At 39.3% G+C, this 22,233-nt stretch overlaps 1 protein-coding gene across 1 annotated transcript in view; it reads right to left on the reverse strand.

Moving 5' to 3' along the window:
- Window positions 1–265: 265 nt before the first annotated feature.
- UBE3D (ubiquitin protein ligase E3D) overlaps window positions 266–22,233 on the reverse strand; it is an 84,447-nt gene continuing 62,479 nt past the window's right edge. Inside the window, exon 10 of the mRNA XM_049818313.1 lies at window positions 266–1,849. Within this exon, the coding sequence (XP_049674270.1) occupies window positions 1,829–1,849 (21 nt within the window). The 3' untranslated portion in view covers window positions 266–1,828. The remainder of the gene's footprint in view (window positions 1,850–22,233) is intronic.

The following is a 22,233-nucleotide window of genomic DNA, read 5'->3' on the forward strand; positions in this document are numbered from 1 at the left end:
GAGATTGAACCTCAAAAGCATAAACATTCTCTGACCTAAGATTGCTCCATACATGCAAAACTGCAAGAGGGGTCATTTAAGGAGGTTGGAAAAGATTTTAAAGTTGGAGTATTTCTGTGTGATATGAACGTCTTTCACCTGCAAATTGCTCAGTCATACTTTGGGAAGCTGAAACTGTCATAGAAATAAGCAGAACAAACAGTAAACTGATTTAGAAAATATATTTTATTCATAAAATGAATAAATATTGGTGCATAAACAAAATATCTTGAAGCTAGATAATTTATTCCCTGAATATTTTTGTTCTTCTTTCAATACCAAACCCTAAAATAATAACAGAAAAATAAGATGAAATCCAGAATGGATGCTGGGAGGCCTCAGCTACTTGTCTTTGATGTGTAAAACCCAGAGAAGGTATCCAACACTTTGCAGGGTTACTTCCTACATTATGATCATTTCATGAGCAAAGGGCAGCTAAACTTCCCTTGAAATTCAGGAATTTTCAAAGAACTCCTCTAACAAGAATACTCCCTCCAGAATCCATTCACCCAAAACATAACTATTTTCCAAAAAGGTAGCATCTTTTTTATTTTAGTTTAAAGATGGACTTTGAAAAAGCCAGCCTACCTAAACAGGCTCTCTCTTTTTTTTTTTTTTTTTTCTTTCTGTTTGGATACCTTTTTGTATACATTTTGAGAACACAATTGTCACACTGGGTCAGATGAACCATTCCATTACCTGACTGATTTGCCAAGAGCAGCTGTTTAAGGAAAACTGCAGATAAGCGAGGCAGGTATGGGATAAGAACCTGGACGGATGAGTGGTCCAAGAGTGACAGTTGATATTAAAGGATCACGACCTTCTAGCTCAAGAGCACTCCATCCCAATGAGCAGGAATTGAGGCAAAAATGCCAGGAGGCATCTTTTCTACTCCTTAGCCTATGCACTTGTACCATCCTGTTCCCCTGGACAAGGAAAGGCAAAAATTGCTGTCAACTAAGTGAGCAATCCAGTCCAAAACCGAAAATGGTAACAGCTTCTGTGTTCCATGGGAATGCATTATCGCTCCCGTGGAAGGCAGCTGAGCATCCACAACAGAGAATGACAATTTAGAGTAGCTGTATTGACTTGCTACAAGTATCTTTCACCTTCAGCAGTTTCTGCAAGGCCAGCCTTCATACTCATGCTCGTTTCTGAAGGTGAAGGAATAATTATTCCAAGTAACCATAAAACCTTGATTCTCAAAAATATTATCAATTTAAAATAATTCTACATGAGGTGTAGAAGTAGAGAAACTGTCTTCCTTCTCTCTCAAGAAGGAAGGTAAACCTTAATGTGGAAACAATATACATGATAAACATGCAAATTTGACAAATATTTTAAATTTGGACTTCTAACTTTACCAGAACAAAGAAAGTAAAGAACTTATGTTAGTATCCATGATGTTAAGTATTTTAAAACCTCTCTTTACTACCAGTTGTGAATTTTCCTAAGGACATATAGGTCACTATCAAACACTGTCTGATAAAGGTACTACTAAGATACATAGATAATTTCTTTTTGGCAATGAAGAGATCATAACAGTCATCCCAGCTGGATGTGACAGCTAAGTCACTCTTAGAATGACATCTAAGAACGTACTGGATGCAAAAGTTAACTGTCTTTGGTTTTGAAACACATCCAGACATGAAGAATACTACACCACAACCCCGTTTTGTTTTGTATTGCCAGTGGATTTTTTTCTAGAAGACACGCCATTGGAAGTTATCCGTACATTTCTGCTGAAGATAAATTGGAGAATAGTCTTCAACATAGGTATCTGCATTCTTCACATCTTCAAAAAGGCAACCTGTAAAAGCAAGCAAAAAAAATTACTGTGATTAGTTTCAACACTGCAGGTAAAACAAAGATGTTTCATTATATTAACTGGAATTACATATTATAATAATCTTTTTAAAAAAGCCAAAATACTAATGTAATGAGAGAGCAGAAGCTATATCTGAAAGCAGTGTTACTTTCCAACCACTTTTCTACCTAAAAAGTCTCTTAAAAATTCCCAAGCTTACTCAAGCACTGCACTGGACTTGCTGCTGAACTACATATCAGAACCCTTTTTTTTCCCCCAGAGTAACAAAGCACAAGGTGTTCATCTTCTCTAACTTAAAAGGCTATTTGACAGCATTCTGAAACTAGCTTAGATTAAACCTTTGATACATTCCCCATTTTGCCCGAATATTAGCTTGTTTGAACAGTGCTGTCGCTGTAAGTGAAATCTTGATTCCAAATTCAGGATGAAAAGTCCTGATGAAAAGTCCAAAGTCATAAAGAAAAAAAATGCCTTCCATTTTAAAATGATCAGGAACCAAAATCCTACCCTAGGGGAGAAGACAAATACTTGTATATGATCAGAAGATAGCAGATGATGTACCTCTCCTTTTTAGTGCACTAAGTGGACTGTCATGTCTAAGAGCTATTTAGAGGAAAGGTGATCTATCAAATACAAAAGACCTATAGGATTTCTGGTGTCCCAACTCATTTGTTCTTGGTCACATGCATGCAGCAGTTTCCCCTGCACGGTTTTGTTTTTGTTTAGCCTTCTTCAGAACCTGCAGGATACTAACTCAGAAAGGATTCATGTCTAAAATAACATGACTACGAGGCATGAATAGGACATGACAATAGCAATTCCTGGTTAGGAATGGAAAAAAAATCAAGTGATCTCACTTCCTGAACATCTCTTTTGCTACCCCAACTCTAACAGCAGTAACGTATTAGAAAGCTGCAATGTTACTACATGGAAGGGTTTGTACAGATAAGACAATTAAGATCCCCCAAAGCTTCCACATTTCTGAATCATTCCTCTCTTCGTCCAAACTGGAACTAAAATTCAGAAACAAGAATTTTCACGTGGAACATAAATTTTCAGAAATGTCCGTAGGCAAAGCTGGCCAACAAATAGCCGGCTGGCCAGGGTGGAAGTCTGCCTGCTTTCCCACGAAAATCTCACCACACTGACATATTCCCACCAAGTGTTTTCATTCAGCTCAATCAGCATTTTCCAACAGTAAGCTGATATATCAAGAACATTTCTGTCAACTTAACCAAGGGGTGTTGTAAAAGCCAGAAACTACTCATCATGTAGGGAAAATTTATCCACTAGTCCAAAGACTCCCACCCTCAAAGACATAATATGAAAGGAAAATCAATATGCCTGTCACCTTTCTCATTATTTAGTCGCTCAGATGAATAAAGACAGATGCATAATTAATAGCAAATGTAAAATCTTACCTATGCGGAAGAGTCATAAGTAACACAGGCTAGGGATGAAATCCTGGCACCAATTAAGTCAAAGACAAAACTCACATTGACGTTAACAAGGTGCGAAATTTGTCCTTGCATTGCAAGGAAGAAAAAGAAAAATCAAGAAAAGTGATAACCATCCCAATACACAAGATTCAAAATTTTAAGCAGATTTTTCTACCCGAGATTGCAGGCTCCTCTGACACACAGTTTTGAGGTATCATTAGAGTGGATATATTTGTTTAATTTGACCACTTGCTATATTTTATAATGCATGAAATACACTTTTTCACTCCTTTGAGAGGATTATTTGCAACATAATGTTTCCCTAGACTGCCAGGCTCCCCTACTGCCCAATAAATTGAAAAACATCAAAAGGAATCATTTATCACTGTCTGTATTTATATTTACTACCAATGTGAATACAAAAAGCACATTAGATCATCCTTACGGTTGACATAGCCAACAAAAAAAGGGATAACACATAGAAGTCATAAGTTGTTTAAAAAACACCTGCAACACACGAAAATGTTTGAGAATAAAACCAACTGAAACAAAACCACTTACAAAGTTCCACCTTATCCAAAGTTCAATATGAAGCATATAAAATATTTGTTTATCATAACTGTCACTGTAGATGCTCTTGGATCTCTAAACAGCAGTAAACCATATGTTCTACAAAATAAGTGAATTACGACAGGTTGGGAAAGTGGGACTAAGTGGTTCTCCCCCAGTTCTCCATCTATTAGGATACTTTCTCTGCAAGATAGACAACTACTGGCCTCTTCCAGGTCTAGTAGCAACTTTTTCAGCAAAGTCTGCAAATCCAGTACTTCACTGCTACTAGTGCACTTTGAAAGAAATATAATGTGCTGACCAGCTATCTGATCTACAAACTAAGGTTTATCTCTAAATTCAGAATAAAAGTCAGTTCTCTAATCAGTTTAGTTCAGGATTTTTTTATTGACTTTACCTCAGCATGTGTCCCCTTCTTAAAGCACTCAGGCTAGCTAATATTAATCCATCGTTAAGAACGGATTTTTGTACTCTAGCGTCCTTACTTCTGTGACAGAAGACATTGTTTTTTCATTTTCTCTCAATTATTTCTGAAGATGATAATCTTCTTCTACCTCAGAGTATCAAGTGCATCTCAGCACTCCACCCCATTAGCTTCCACAGAGCCAGAAGCTGCTAAGACCTCTGGGTAATGAACAAACATAAACGTTTTCAAGTATTTTAAGAGATATCAATACAGAGGGAGCAGCAAAGCACCACAGACATACAAATGATATATCTCACAAAATCACTTTTTCTGTAAACAATAAAGCAGCAACAACTTTGTTAAAAGCTTTCGGAGCGAGGGCAAGTTAAGAAATCCAGGTTGTGATGTTCAATTCTAGAAGCTGTGCTCTCTTAGCCTTCCCAGGAAAATGGGAAAATGCAAAATGTCAAACTGTCTGGAGCATACTCCAGACTATGTGGGAACGGCATTGAGGATTGACAAAAGCATCGTGACAGAGACTGTACTTATGCGGTCAAACCTTGCAACAGGTTGCCCAGACAAGCTGTGCAATCTCCATCTGTCTTTTGCATATTCCAAACCCGACTGGAGACAGCCTGGGGCACCCGGCTCTGGCTGACCCTGCCTGAGTGGTAGGGCTGGAGAGGGCAGCCTCCAGAGGTGCCCTCCAGCCTCAGCCATTCTGTGACAATTTTATACGTACACACACACAGGCGAGTGAAACAGCAGCACTGGGGGAAACTTTTATTATAACCTACGAAAACAGAGGCTGGCAATATTCTTTCCCCAGTAGGGAGAAGGTAGTTATGGAGGTATAGGTTACAGTCTTTCTGAAACTTTCTAGTAACATTTTATTTTATGGAGTGTGGGTTTAGATTGGACATAAGGAAGAAGTTTTTTATGATGAGGGTGGTAGGCACCGGCACAGGTTGCCCAGAGAGGTTGTGGCTGCCCCATCCCTGGCAGTGTCCAAGGCCAGGTTGGATGGGGCTTGGAGCAACCTGGTCTTGTGAAATATGTCCCTGCCCATGGCAGGGAAGTTGGACCAGATGATCTTTAAAGGTCCTTTCCAACCCAAACTATTCTGTGGTTTCATCAAGCTGTGCCTCAAAGCATTGTCCTGACTTCATATGATAAAAATGCCATGGAAAACAGCAGGGTAAGGGCATTTCCTACTGAACTAAGCATCCAGTCACAAAGTCAAACACTAAGGAGTAACAGGTAAAAGAAAAACGTTGTAATTTCAGAAAATATTTTAAAAGCTATGAAGACCTAATGAACTAGGGAGATAAAAGAAGGCAGTTCCAGATGGCAGAAGCTGCTGGAAAGAAATCTATTCTACCCAAGTGGTAGTACTGGGTGAGCGAGCAGAGCAGATGACCACTGTAAGAGAAGCAGAAGCATGACTAGAGGCAGATAAACAATATATTTTAAAGTAATGCAATCTGCAAATCCAGAGCATACAATCTGTCTTGTGAAGCTGACAACAGAGATAGGAAACAGCACTAAGAGAAAATTATTTTCTGAGCTTATTTTCTCAGCTAAGCAAAGGAAAAGCAGTTCAATTTCTCAATCAGCTGCAAGAACCAGAAAAGAAGCCAGATCCTTATTTCAACAGAACAGGGAAAGAACCAGTCTGCCAAAAGTTGCATTCCCATGCTCTAACACAAAGGTTTAAACTGCTTTTATTGTTTGTATTCTCTTTAAAGGAGACCAAGTGAATCGTGCATAAAGAAAGATCTCCGTGTATGTCTCTCAAAGCTGAGGACACAGAATTTCTAACACCTATGTCTCTCCCAAGAGCTAAACAAAATAGGTAGAAGATATACTACAGGATTTTTCTTCAGTATTAGAGAGGGAATTGTACTTCTGTTTACTGCTGCATAATTGTCAAGGAAAATAGTGGGTTGAAACTAGTTACATATGCTTCAGTTTCAGCAGAAGAAAATGAACCTATTAAACATACGAGCGCTTCCTGAAATATGACTGCTCTGGTTTTGCTTTTCCATTGCACAACAAAGAACAAAACTCCACCACCAGGCTCAAAACTGAAGCTTAAATGCATAAAAGACATTTTACTGTTGTAGTCTTTGAACATTAGACCAATTTTTAAACACTACCACACACAGTTCATAACGCTACACTGTGTTTTAGAAGAACACAACTTACACGGCTATCTTAAATCATATCTACTGCAAGCTGACAATCTGTACATAAACTGATACCTGTGCTTTAATGCTGCACATGTGCTACTGTGAAATCATGTGTGATCAAATGACTGCAGAGGAAACGTTGATTATACGCCAATAAGGCTACAGCCTACAATCAGCGTCAAATGCTGTATTCATCTCCACTCAAGGCTGACAGTAATCAAGCAATGCCATGCCATCTCTGTGTGCAGGAAGAGAATAACCTTCCCCAAAAGACACGGACAGCTGTGGGCAGAGCTCTGCTCCTAGATCCAGCTGCACTGGTGGAAAACATTAACTTCACAGGCTCAATGGTGTCCCTCTGCCGCAAGTTACTGTTCCTCTCTCCCCACAAATGCCATTTCAAGCTTTCTGCCTAGTGTCTGATGAAATCAGACTGGTATGCTAAACTCTGGTTTGCGCTAACCAGATTGATTTATGCTAGAAACCAGAAAGAGGGGGCTTGCACAAAAAATTCTGCTGGCAGATCACAGAGGAGAGACTAAGCTCTGGTGGATACAAGAGTGAAAAGCTGAGAATAGTGGTTTTTTCCACATGTACAGTCATATTTGGAAGATAACAGATACTCAAAGCCTCAGACCAAAGTCTAATTCACATACAGATTTGTATTGCCACAAAAGCTATGGCTAGTGCTAAGTGTTATAGTTTAAGCCTTAATAATTACAGCTAGTACAACTGCTTGGGTGGTTGCAATTATAGCGCAATGAAGATGCCCCATACATAGAAGACACCTCTACCTTGGAACAATAACCAGAGACAGTGATATAAACATGTCTGTGCGAGTATAACTGAGCCTACATGTAACCCCCCCTCATATTTAATAATGCACTGGTACAGCTACAGCGACAATGTGCATAAGCACACAGAGAAGGCCATAATCCTGCCTGATACATTTCTCACTCCTGTAAAATAAAGACAGATCAAGGAGTGGGAGGATTGAAGCATCTGCACCACATCTAGGTCCCAGCTCTATAAATAACTGATTTCTGATAAACTCTGCTCAAAGTTTGGTGTTCCCACAACTGCTGACAAGGGACGCAGGAGCCAAAGGAATACTGCCTTCTCTGAGGTGCAACGGTGCTCTTCCCATTCCTGTACCACCACCAGAAGCACCGATGTCTTATAGCTGTTACCATTACCCTGTGGACTAGCAACTATTGGCAACAGCCGATTATAAATATCCACATTAAAACTTAAGACTTCGCCTGCCTACCCATACTGCACAGTTTACATACTCGCTCTCACCTAACATTCAGGGACCAAGTCTGCTGATGCACAAATAACCTGTTCCAGAAATACGTTTTGGCACCAGTGTGAATGAACGGACACAAAGCAGATGGCATTAGATGAGCAGAGACATGAGAGAACATTAACTGCTATATTTGCACTCGCCCCCACTGAATCCACAGACCCATAAAAAAGCAGCTGTCTTTTCCAGACTGAATGCTACCAAGCTGTTGCATATTGCCCCTACGTCTCTGAGGCTGCTTCTGGGAAGTGCAAAGGCATTTTTAGAGGAAATGAAGAGGAAGGCAGCGTATTCACTGCTAGAAGAACGAGAGGAGCCAGAGATGTCCCTACCTTGACAGTGTAGGATTTACTTGCCTTAAGATGGCCTCCCTGTAGCCTGCGAACTCCCTGGCTGTACTCTAGCAGCAAGGCTGCCCGCCATTACACTGATGTTAAATTCTCTTTTTTCTACACTCCAGGCTCTTGGGATGATAGCTGAATGTTATGTCACTGCATGCCTGTTTCCCCTATGCCACAGTGGTCATGTAAGTAGACTTGGCTGCTCTAATATCGCCTCTACAGCCAAGCAATGGCAGCCACTTATCACAACATGTCAAAAATAATTGTTTCAGGTTGTCTCAGATAGGGAAAGTTTCCCAACAGTCTTTAAATGCCATGCAGTGAGAAGTCTGGTTTTGAGTATAGATCAGAACATGAAAAAGTGATTTATATAATTACCTTTCCTTGGCATTTTTGGACTAAGCAAACCAAGGAATGACCAGCATGTGCTCATAGGAGCAGAACTTCACACCACTAGGCTGCTAAGCCTTAAACACTTTACTATGGGAAACAAACAATTTCAAACAAGAATGTCATAAGAGGAATACAAGTCCCTTGAAAAGGTCACTAACTAAAACAATGCTACAATACTACAGATTGACTGAACAGATACGGTTGGACAAGCCGAGTTTCAAATATTTAATTAAGTAAGAAGCTAAAGTCTAGTGTCAGTATAAAAGCCTTCATGACTATCACTATCATGCTTGAATTCCAATGGAGACAGAAACTAAAATACATCCAGAATACTCTCACAGCCAAACATGGCAGCACTGTGCTGCCAGGACTATGTGGTGAAGGCAATAATAAAGTCAACAGAAGCACAGGTTGTGGAACTATGTTATCCTGACAAGCTAAACCCCTGCAAATTGGGTTGAAGAATAAGGGCACGTGGAGTGGCAGCTTTACAATCCGACCAAGGGGGCTCAGATTTAGGTGTGGAGGAGAGGACATTTTGTGAAGGACTCTTACCTCTCTCACTCCACAGGAGGTCAAGGTCATTCTTTAGCATATGTATCTGTAAGGAACTTCCCATCTCAAAGAGAAGTTGTTTCAAGCAGCTCTAAGGTCTTACAGGAAACATATTTTTGGTCAGTGCTACACTACCACAGAAACAGAGAAACACAGGTGGCAATTAAAGCTGGGGAGAACTTGGCTTCAGTAGACCTATCATGTAAACAGCCAAACTCCCTGGCACTTCTAGGAGAAGGCTGGGGAAAGGCAAGTCCTCTCCTGTACAATGTGAAAGGCACTATAGATCTGTGAGCTTTCTAGTCTTCATTGCAGGAAGAAACTTATTAGGAGAACATCACTCTGATAAATCACTTTCTTCTGTGCAAGCTGTGTAAGATATAAAATAAAACCAAAACAACCAAGCAGAAAGAGAATTAGATTCCTTTTATACAATTGCTGGTGGAATTAATTGTAACCAAACCAAGGGTTTATTTTCTAAAATATGGTTTCTCAATCTGGTAATGTCCCTTCAGGATTTACAAAATAAACCCATCTATAAATCAGCATGCATTCTTTCAACTAATCCTTCCTAAAAGTATTACTTTCTTATAAGAATAAAGCTGGATTTGAAATGTGACAGAAATAAATGAGAAAAAGCAAGAGATTCCTCCGAAGTCCCAGGCTGTGCACGTGCACTGCAAGCTATCTCTTTGCTAACATAACAGTTGCACGCTGAAGCTTGCCCAAGCAGCTGCAAAAACAGTAGAAAATAAATCTCTGCATGTTTTTATCTTGTATGAAGACAACCAAATTTTTTTTTTTGTTTTAGATCAAGTAGTTCTTTGTGTGAAAAAAGGAAACTTTTTTTTTTTCAGGTTGAGAATGCTATTAATCTTTTGTTTCTTTACATCTAGATACGAGAAGCCCCAAAACTTCATGTCTTTATTTTGTCTGTTGCCATATCTTCCTTATTAGCCTATACTACTTTTATTTCCACTGCAGATGTTACTTCTTGTGGCACTCATCATTAAGACAGGCATAGAAACAGCAGCATTATTTACCTTTGCTAGTCTTAAATACAGTTTCTCTCTTGAATGCAAACCACAGTGGGGATGGAACTTAGTACTAATGTTGCATTGCAATTACTGATCCAAAGTGAACTGGGCTACAAAACCCACAGAATTTAGGATTTTCTTAGTCAACACCAGATGATGCTTGGTTTTCACTGTAGTGATTACCATGCTGAACTTCACACTCATCAGGTGACCTGAGCAGCACATATTCTTCTGCATCAAGTGGTTTTAAACTGCTGTAGAAAAAACATTTGTTTAAACACATACATGTACGGGCAGTTGGGAGACACGCGTTAACCTAAAACAAACAAGGCACTGCAAACTGGTGTGTCCATTTACAGCATGCTAGCTACACCCTAAAGCTAGAGACATCTGAAGAAATTAATCCTTGGCACACCAAACTGGAACATATGACGCAGCTCCTAAAAAATTCTTAGCCTCGCTGAAAGGTGTAGCACAAGGCTGAATTTGAGAAGGTCGTGTCTGCCACCCTTTCAAAGAGCTGCACTCCGACGCGCAGCTCGCCATTCCACACTTTCACACGCACAGCCCGCTGTCACAGCAGGATTTGCTCTGGGCCGAGTTCCTGAAAGTCATGTCAGTCTCAGGCTCTGTTGTGTTTTTTGCAGTTCTTGTACAACTAGATTTCTTTGCACTCTTGGGAATCTCCTTCAACCGACCAGCATCAAGAGTACCCAAGCATGGCTGTATCTTCTCAAGAAGGGGAAAGGAGTGACACACTGCTTCTGCTGTAGAATCCAGCAACGGCACCTCTTACAGTATTTCAGCAATGAGGAAAAGAGCCCTGAACAAGGCACTATACACAGTATGATACCTTTTAAAAGGTCTAGATAGACACGTGGATTTATTTTGTTGACCATGAAGCAAGTAAATTGTACCTAATTCCAGAGGGAATAAATAGGGCCAACTAAGTGGCAACATAATCTCTCTTCAACTGTATCATCAAATCACCTCTCCCAAAAGTAAGCTGATAAGGTATGGTGCATGTAAGGTGTGAGATCAAAGATCAGTCAGCACACTATGCACTTATTTCTTTGATGAAATGCTGGATTACCCAGATGTGCCATGTTCTGGTCATTTGCATGGCTGTTGCTCTCAATTAGATGCTCTTTGGTGGTATTCTCTGCAACATAATTTATGAAGTGTCCTATCTCAGCAAAATACCCTGTTACTGTATTCCAATCCTATTATGATTTAAAGAGAGGGAAGCGCTAACACATGTGAAAAAGAAGCACTGGTTTTAGGTCCTTACTGCACGATAACACACTCAGCTGGATTCTAAGGTGGCAAATGTCTCCTTCCTTCCTCTCCTTCTCCTGTCCCTTTAGCCATGAAGTATTGTAGCAAACTCTAAAACAGGAAGGTGACTTTCAAGTGCTGCATCATCCGAACCAGAAAAATTAATAATACAGTCTTCTATTACCAGCTTATTTTTCCAGCTCAGATGAACCCTTCACCATAAACTAACATTTTCTCTATTATTCCCTAATATTGAACCATTCACCACGTTAACTCAAATCTCCTTTCTCCTATTTTTAACCTCCACCTCTAACATTTTTCTCCTCACACCAATCAATCCTCCCCCCCCTAAACCCACACAATAGACCTTCAGTCAGGATTTACCTCCAGCCTGTGCTATGGCTCGTATACTACGGTAGGAGACAAAGTCCCCATGTAGTTTTGCTCATACCGTTTCCCTAGGAAAAGCAAGATTACTACAAAAATAATTATTTGTTTCCCAGCTGCAGCAGCAGGTAAAATCTGCAAGCCAGAATCCCCTTCAGGGCCTGGCTGGAGATGCCTGTTTCTTGCTTATATTTCTTGTCTTTTTACTCCCTGCCCCGCCCTTAATAGAAGAAAAACCAGCAGGCTAAGATTATGTCAATTTTAGAAGCAACACAGTGGAAAGCTAAAGAGAACAAGGAATTGAACTGGAAACATATGGAGAAAGGAGGAGAAAGCAGTATCTCTTGCTAAAAACTGAAGTGTAGACAAGCATTCACACTAAATAAAACAGATACGTAATTTGTGTGGTGCATTATCAAAGCTACCATGTAAGTACCAACTAAAAAAAAGATTTGGGGTTTCCCTCATGCTCTCCACAACTCTCACAGTAATAGCAATACACTTATCTGCAGGATTCAGCGCTGGCAAGACACCAGAGCCGTTAGATATTAATGTTGTAGGTCAATGCATTTTTGAATTTTAATTTAATGAAAATCAATCTTTCTCTCTGTCCAAATTTAGCTACATCTTAAGAGTCTGAGGCCACTCATAAGACAACCTTCTCATCTCTTACACCAAGATGCTATAGAAAACCCAACAGACAGGTAAAACTGACAGGAGAAACTATGGAGCAGCACCAGAGGTCACCTGCTCTGTCTTCAAACTGAGTGTCAGGAAAAGCTATATTAAAAACTATTGTGGTAAATTGCTTTGAAAACAAATAGGCAACAAAGAAACAAGCCAGCCACTTCTGGTTAGTACTCTACCTGCTGATGGCCTGGCGGGAGAAGTTCCAGTTTATTTTTGCTTTCGTCTCCAAACTGTGTTTCATTTACATCCAAAAAGAAAATCTGCCAAAACCTGAAAGCTGTGAAATGTTCTGTTATCTTCATTTCCTACAATGCTTAGAGTTAGTGATACCACAGAAACCAGTACACAGACGTAAACTGGGTTTCTAAGAGTATCCCTGAGCAAATGCTACACGAGCAGAGCACACCCTGAAGTCATGTCAAAACTGCTGGAATATCTTGTCACATATGCAATGTTGCCACAGCGTAAGACATGGCCATCTCCTGTGTGCACATCCATTTCTGAATATACCAAACCCAAACACTACCTGAAGTACCATCTGAAACACCAAGAAGATGTGAGGAGAGGGCAGAGGGAGCATGACATAGAAGAGATGCATTAGAGAACAATAGAAATAAATGATATCTTTTAATGAGTGGTATTTGGTTAAGTGCTTACATTTACATGCAATTAATATGGTCCAAACAGTCAATCTACCATAACTCAAAAAAAGAACGAGGTAGAGGAGATTAAAAGAGAATGTGGCACTGTTAAGCAACACTTTGAAACTAGATAGTTTGAACAGGTGTCTTAATTGGGTTATCTCTTGAAAACTTTATGGAAAAAAGCAAGTTTGAAAAATTAGCTGCTTAAATTCTCTCTTTGCTTCCTGGCAGTTAAAACTGGAATGAGAATAAATACCTCCCTGCATGAGGTAGGAGGATTAATTTGTTTGTATATATAAATGGGTATTTAAGTATCAACTACTATTTTATTTTTAACACCTTGTTGGGACTACTGCTTTCCTACCCGAGTTCAGCTTTTGGCAAGAGATTAGGATTGAGTTAAATGGGAACAGGTGTTTGGAAGATGATATGGCTGTAATAAAAGCACTAACCAAGAAGATGAAGGGAAAAATAATTTAAATATGGCATTCATTTGTATCCTGTGAAATAGAGAGACACCCAAACGAAAACGCAAAATCACAACAACAACGGGATATTCAGGAAAATGTTTTTGCCTGCTGTGATTCAATCCCAGGGGGACACAGACTCAGCAGGGCTGTCCTTTGGTCCCAGGTCATCCTGTTCTTGTACAATCTTATGGTGCCTGTTAAAAGGCCAGGCATTCAATAAACAACAGTTTCACTGCTTAATGGTGGTTGGGTAATAAAACGTTCTCAAAGCCTCGAAAGGATGTAGGAATTTAAAGCCACTATCAGTGAGATTTGAGGTCCTAAATTATATCAGGTATTTTTACAGTATGGATTTCTGGCCTCTAAGATCCCTACATCCATTACTAGGTCAAACTGATTTTTATTTCTAGGGTTTGAGCACATTCTTTTGCCAGATGCAGTCAGAAGAAAAGCTGAAACCATCCATTTCAAGGCTCAAACTCATGAAAACAGATGTTTTCCTAGTAAAAAGAAGAGTTACTGACCTTGAAGCTTTGTAAGAAAATACAATATTCACCATTTTTAGAATATCTTTCCCTCAACAATAAGATAATTACAGATAAAAGATTTCAAGTGTTTTTTTGAAAGCAGACTGTGCTCAAACCCCAATCCTGCAAGTTGATCCTGTTTGCATCAAGATGTACTAAGAATTTCATGCAATAGTAAAAGCAAATAAAGCAATGATTTTCAAAAGCAAAGGTTTATGGAGGGGACAGTGTTGCAAGATGTATGGTGTTTATTATTACTTTGTTTATTGCCATATTCCATGACTCCTTCTTATAAGAGTAGGACATAATGTACAAAATAAATAAAATTTAACTACGGAGATACAGGCAAGACTCTTTATGTGAAGCGTGGGTCCTCAGCTGTGGGAACTCCCAGCACGGTTGACTCTCAGAAGTCAAAATTTAGACTGAGAATACTGTAAGAAACTAAAATTGTTGTCTAGATTATACTGAAGTCCCTTATGTCTTTCACTATGAGAAAGCTTTCCTGTGGCCTGTGGGACTACTGACTGAAGAATGTGGTAATGCAATTTCTGCATGCTAGATGTGTATTTTGCTGGTATTAAATAATTTTTGCATTTTAAGAAGGTTTAATAAAATTATCTTTGACTTCAGTATGTTTAGGTGCATCCTTTCTAAGTATTTCTTGTCAGTAGTCACCCATGAGAGAATTAGTCTATTAAATTAGCAAGACAGTAAGGAAGGTTTTAAAATGACTGACAACAGAGGATTATCTCTCTGAAAACAATACTGAAGAAAACAATTTTGACCTGAGACAAATTCACACGTCCTTTTGATTCTAATGACTTCATCAACAAGAATACGGTTATTCAGAAGCTGAACTTGGCCCTGTATCATTGATTCTGCACACACATTAGAACAGCTCTGAGCAGCTCCATTTAACTCAATTGTCCATGGGAGGCAATTATTCATGTGGTGAAGTGCTTATGGGATAAGCATATATGGCTTATGGATTCCTGCCCCTGACAGGCATCAGACAACTCTAAATACTTACTCGCTATTGGGACAGAATTAGAAAATTTTGATGAATGCATGAGTTAATGATCATTTCTGAAGCCACTGGAAGAAAACAAATTGGCCTTCCAAAGGGAAGGGTTGTACAAGGAACCAAAGGGATTTTAAGATGGAGCTTGACTAATTGATGATACGTGACACGTTATCTGCAATACCAGGGGACTACATTTAATGAAACACAAGAGTTCCACGTGGTCCTAGCTACAAACCACACCAATTACTGCAAGTCTATGGGGTAAAAACTGATCACAGAAGCTAGGACAAACATCTGACAGCATAGAATCCAGAGCTAAACCCTTTCTGAAAGAGTCTTTTCATCAGATTCCCATCCCAGCCTGTCAACAGAGCAGCAATAGTGGGAAATGCAAGTTAATGCCCTGCAAGCAGGGGTCAGACGGACCCCACTCTCTCTGGCACTGGGACAGTAACCTCCACTGCAGCGGCAGGACTGCCCTTCTGAGAGAATGACCTTTCACATACCCTAGCACCACCAGAAGATTCTGAGTCTTGGAACCCTGATGTCCTTCCCCTCAATAAACCACCACTATCAAAACCAGGAAGAAAAAATACATAGGCATTGAATAATTCAAACCCAAACCCCTCATTCCAAGCACAGCCTTTTTTTCTGGCCAAATGAAATGTCAAAAATTGATATACAAAGACCCTAGTAGCCTTCACTAATCTATTTCCCCAGAGAAATATGCATTTCTTTGGTGGCAGTTTAAGCAAGAAGCCAAATGCTCTCTTGCAAACTTCCCCCCCCCCCAGCTGTCTTGGCACAGCTGTATAGTTACTGGATAATGTGGAAGGAGCAGAGGGAAGAGACAAGGTGACATGAACAAGAGGTCAGGGGAGATGGAAGGGCTACCTTAAACTAGATCAAATAGGTTGCTGCTGAATAAAAAACTACCACCCTCAATACCACAGCAATGGGAGTTAACGTACAGGCCATTAAAACAGTCAAAATAAAGCTATAGGCAATGTCATGTTAATGAACATTGAATTGATATGGTATTAAAATGCCTGGAAATACACTCTGAAAACAGCGTGTCCTGTAGACAGCTTTTCATGTCATTCAGACTTATCCAAAGAAGTCACATAAGCGAGACAGAAGGCAGCTTTCTCTATTATATCATCTTCTGTTACTTTTGGAAGTTATTTTCATGTCTGATTTATCATGGAAAATATAGGTAAATGATCCCATTTGTCTTCCCTGACCTCCAGGTGACAATGCCTAGAAATCCCAGACCTTTGCTCTCTCCAAAGATCTCCGTTACTTCTTCTGAACTATGAGGAAGAGTTCACATCTTTCAAGATGTGAAATGTAAAAAAGGAAAAGCAAACAAACAGAAAACCCTCAGGCATTTACACATATTTAATCAAAACCACCAAACCCATCTCCCAAGAAAACCCTCAGAGGGTTGGATTTATGAAGTTGAGTGCAGGTTCATCTATGCAACTTTGCACCCTCTCTTCTTCCATCACTCTTACTTATCTACTTCATTTAAAACAAAAATGTAAGAGTTCTGAAACTGAGGGCTGTGTGTCCATCATCTACCACAGCATATGCTTGCCCTGCAATGGAACCAAAGGCCTCAACAAGACAGAAATTACTGTGAGCAATAGCTATCTCCCTTCACAGACAATTTTTTCAGCTCACAAACAAACTGCTCCTCCAGTATTCATCTCTGCAGCCTTTCTTTCCTGTCCATTTATGCCAAGCTTTGGTTTAAATCTGAAAATAATCTCCTTGGATCATGCACCGTGCTTTTAATTTTTCAGCCAAGTGCTATGCACAGCTTTTGTCTGTAATAGTAACAGATTGCCCAAGGACACACAGAATGAGTCATGGAAAAAGTCAGGATTTCCTGGCTCTTAATCCGATGCTCAGACAAGGCCTCTCATGTTTCCAATTTTCAGGGGCTGACAGGTGGGGGAAAGAGAAGAGAAAGGAAGGAAAAAATGATGGAGAGAGACTTTTTTAGATAAGCAAAATAGACAACCAGAAAAAAAACCACACAAGCTCTTTCCCTTCTCAGTTTCAGAAGACTGATGTAACAGTAATCACAAAATCTGCTGAAGAGCTTAAATCTGATTTTAAAAGAAATGTAATGGATAGAACAGAGGAAAAATATTAAAGGCAGCAAAAAGACACAAAAATTTGATGTTTCTTAAAGCAGAAACAAAATAAGCAGTTTGCTCAACAAGCCTGGAAACAGAAGAGAAAGCAATTTACATGCTTTCAGGGTGAGGGGATTTGGGAAGCTTGCTCCCAAACGAGGATGGGTAGCAGCATGAGCGTATGCCCACCCTAGAACTGTGAAAAAATCTGGGGGTTGTGAACATGCAAGTAGGTGACATGAATCAACTCTCACTTGAACACACTTCAAAAACACTCTGTGGGTTACACTAGTCTATTTAACTTAGGAAGCCAGTTCCCTCAAGACCACCTATAATTAGCAAAAGATGAGGAACATTCAAGAGACAAATATAGATCATGCAGAGGTGATGTATCAGCAGCCTGAAAATAATTAATATCCACCCTAATAATGCCACCTACTCCAAAAGACTGTGCAACAGCTTACAAGACCCATAATGTCACAAAGGAGCAGGAAAATAATTTTTCATCCCCACAAAAGTAGGCCACCCATCAAATTCTGAAAAGGGATCCAAGCAAAAAACCAAATGGATTTTGAGACAAGTTGTACTCATTTATCACTGCAAAGCACAGCTCACACGTGGGCTTTGGCAGCATTCTGGCTAACTGGCTGAAATGAGACCCATTTCAAAATAAAATAGATGTTAAAACACTGGTGCCAGTAAAAGATATTAACTGCAATTACACATATATGCACACATGTATAGGATATTTAGGGACTGCTTATCTCAGTGGGCTGGGATAATGAGATTATTTAGAGACTACTGCCTCAGGATACAGATAACTGAAAGTCCGTGCATTTTCTTACTATCTGTGTTACAGCAACAGCAAAAAGTCTTGCTGTATTCATGACAAATATTTGCACTCCCAACCTAACCCTCACTGAACAGATCTGGAGCAGCATCTAACAGGCACAGTCAACCCTACATTGCGGGAATGGAGATGGCTTCTTTGGGTCCTACTCACTCTAATGAAGTAATTAACTGCACTGACAGCCATCGCCATGAACAACAAACTATTGTAGCAGAGAATGAGAACCAAGTGAGCCAGGAGGTGGTTCTTTCCAGATTCTCAGTGAGACACAAGCAGTAAGTAGCACAGCATTAGCCTGTATGTTGCCAGCGGCCCTGCCGACAAAGGACGCGGAAACGCTGAGGTACTCAATGCCCTCTTTGCCTCAGACTTTACTGGTATGACCAGCCTGCAGGAATCCCAAGCCCCTGAGACCAGTGGGCAAGTCTGGAACAAGAAGACTTATCCTTGGTGAAGGAGGACCAGGTTACGGAACACTTAAAGTGGACATACAACTGCATCAGGAAAAGTGTTGACAGCAAATTGAGGGAGGTGATCCTTCACCTCAACTCAGCACTGGTAAGGTCATATCTGGAGTATTGGGTCCAGGTCTGGGCTCCCCAATACAAGAAAGATATGGACTTACTAAAGCAAGGTAAGGGCTAACAGGGGGCCACAAAGATGACTAAGGGACTGGAGCATCTTTCATATGAGGGGAGGCTGAGAGCTGGGACTGTGCAGCATGGAGAAGAGAAGGTCCAGGAAGATCATATCAATGTGCATAAATACCCGATGGGAGGGAGTGAAGATGAGAGCGCCAGACTTTTCCCAGTAGTGCCCACTAACAGGACAAGAGGCAGTGAACACAAATTAAAGAGCATGAAATTCCTTCTGAACACAAGAAAATACTTTTTTACTGTGAGAATGGTAGAACACTGGCACAGGTTGCCCAGGGAGGTTGTGGAGTCTCCATCCTTAGAGATATTTATAACCCAACTGGACGTGGTCCCAGGCGACCTGCTCTAGCTGACTGTGCTTTAGCAGGGGGTTGGACTAGATGATATGAAGAGGTCACTTCCAACATCAATGACTCTGTGACTCTGTAAATATATTTCTGTTGCATGCATCTTTGAAGTGAACAAGCTCATTTACAAAGATTGGTCATTCAGGCATCCTTCAAGACAAACCATTCGTAAAACCTCAAAACTGGACTTTTTCCACTCTGCTCTTTTTTGCTGGGGTTTAGATGATGCAGTGCAAATTTCACTTTCCCTCTTCAGTTTACTCCCTAGCTTCCTTTTATATATCAGCTTCTTTCATTCACTTGAAAGATACTTTAGTCAAATGCTGGACAGAAAATACTTCTGAATTAAACATTATCTTGCAGTTTTAGATGACTCGCCTTCTCTTCTCCTCCCCTCCTCCTTCACACCCTCTTTTCTTTATATTACAATAAAGTATGAATCTGTCCTTAAGCTCATAGTTCCATGCAATCCATATTATTCTCTTCAAGCTTCTTTTTTTCCCCTTTTTCTTTGGCTGTTTCTCAGCCATTGAATACTTTCCAGTTTCAGATGAAAATAACAATTAGGTTTTATTATTATGAGACCTCTTCTTGTACCGATAAAAATCTTATTATTCAAAACAAAGCTAGCACAATTTCTTTAACAATGAGACTTTCATGTTCATTTTTTATCTTCTTTTTAGAAAACATTAATGACCTTCAAGGAGAATCAGTTTTCCAGCTTCTTTCTTTCTCTTCTTTTTCTTATTTTTTTAATCCAATTTTACCATCAAGGACAAATATATTTGAACAAATTATACACTGGAGTCATGGCTCCCTTGAGGTTTCATTCTGGATTATTGAAGTATAATTATTATACCGCATTGGTCTGCTCTAAGATTTCCAAAATACTGTTTAAAACTCCTTCCTTAGAGCAAGGCCACTAAAAAATATGCTGTTAAAACCTAATTACCTGCATCATAAAAAAATTTAGCATGTCACAAAATGCAATGAATGAAAAATAGCATAAGTTAGTAGAAATGTAGACAGATGATAATTAAGAACATAGCTAGAAATGTGCAAGATCCAAAATTGAGGATCATAGCATCACCTTAAGGTCTGAATGAAATAGCCTGAAGTTGCACAGAATTTTATCAGCTTTATAAGAGAAACACTTAGAACTAGCAAAGACTGAAACCAGGCACTTAACTTTTCTGCATCAAAACCTTTAATTCAATTGTACTGAGTTAGTGAAAAAAAGAAAACTGAAATAAAATGTTTGCCTCAGACTTTAAAAGCAATCATTCTCCCGGACATTTCACACTAAAACCCTTACTGCTTGACAGACAATTTGAACAGATTCTTTTATTCACTTTGAACATTTGCCACATTTGACTCATTTTGTATACTGAATTTAAGAATTTTATACAAAATCCTATTGTACTGCATAGACAAACTCAAAAAAGATGAATCCTGAAAGGGATTTTGATCCCCAAACCCCTCATATTCCTTAGTAAGCCAAATTAAACGAGCACGGCTGTTTGCACATGCAAGGATTACTTTCATAATGTGACTGATCCTACCTATCTTTAATTACTTAAAATAATTCCTTTTCCTTTAGCTGACTTTTAAAAATAGACTTTCTACTCTTTAAATCTCAGAGATCATTCCAAATACCTCATTTTTCACATTACATACATTTTATGCACAGTCATAGATACATGTCCACTGTGTATTACACAAAGTCCAAGTAAAGAAAAAAAAAGCTTTGCACTTTTGCCTTTGTTTTATTTCTATGGTTGATCTTCTCTTCCTGAGTGTAAAACAGAAACAAACTCGTTTAAAAGACAGGCTGAAAGACAGAAGGAAAGAAAAGCACAGATCTTAAACACCAGGAGTAAAATTAAATTAGTTAACTGCTAGAAGCATGAAGCATTAATGAAATAGAACTAAAGAATTTTCCCCTTATGAGGAACATTTATTCAGTGTTAATTAAATTCTTTTATTCAAAATCTATACTTACCCAAGCGTAAAAATATTACATCATATCAGTAACTGCAGAGTGTAAGCAAATACTACACTATAAGCATCTTTTTCCCCATCTAGTGGAGTGAAGCCTTTAAATCATTTCTACTGTTTGAAGTCTTCAAAGAAATGACAAAAAATAACAGAAAACCCTCTGCATGAACCAGCAGCCACAGTTATTAATTCACTTGTCTAATGAATAGCTATCAGAGACTAGCTCCAAGCATTTGGTTGCAAAGTTCACATGCAATAGTGTTAATGAGGAACTTTCAGAGAGTCTGCAATATTTATTTCTCCACAATACATCCAGCTGGTTGGTTATTCATTTGCAGCCCAGTTCTGCACCACTGAAGCCAAAGAGAGTTTTGACATTAACTTCAATAGGTTCAGGTCCTTGCCTACAATGTTGAGCTATTATCATAAATGCTTCAGGTGCATTTCTATAATACGACACAAACTAATTAAAGCAAAGCTGCAACTACGAAGGGACCATCTCTAGCATTTTTAAGTTTACAAGACGAGAAACAGGCTCCTAAATCTTCAGGTGGACACCCTAAATAGATTGTTTGACTTTCAAAACCACTCAGTATTTGTTCATTTGAATGACAACTCTAGGTAATCCAAAGTACTGGCAATTTTTATTGGACTGGCAATCACTTTTGCATAAACAGAGCAGCATGTGAGACTAAGATAATGTCTTTACATTAAATTCTTTTTCCTGTGGCTTGCTGCTTCTTCAAGGCGATTACCTTGTTTTAAAACAGTACTATGTATTGTTTTGAGAATTATTTTGGAAGATTTAATCAGGCACTCAGCTGTTTTGTAAATTATCTGAATGAAGGTTGGGAAAGGGTTATAATCCAACAGTGACATTTTCAAGTGTTAGCATTTGCACTTTAATAAGTATCAGTACTTTAACAAGAATCAGTACTGTTGTAAAAGAGCCACACTTGACTTCTGCACTGTTTTGTATTGGGAATGCATGCTTTGCCTTGACAGGAAAGGCTGACATAAAATGATTAGCTAGTGAATGTCACTAGGGTTTTCATCAGCTTCTGAGCTACACTTAAAAATATGTAAACAGTGTCTCACTTCTGACA

The sequence above is a fragment of the Accipiter gentilis genome, chromosome 15 (genome assembly GCF_929443795.1).
Source record: "Accipiter gentilis chromosome 15, bAccGen1.1, whole genome shotgun sequence".
NCBI lineage: Eukaryota > Metazoa > Chordata > Aves > Accipitriformes > Accipitridae > Astur > Astur gentilis.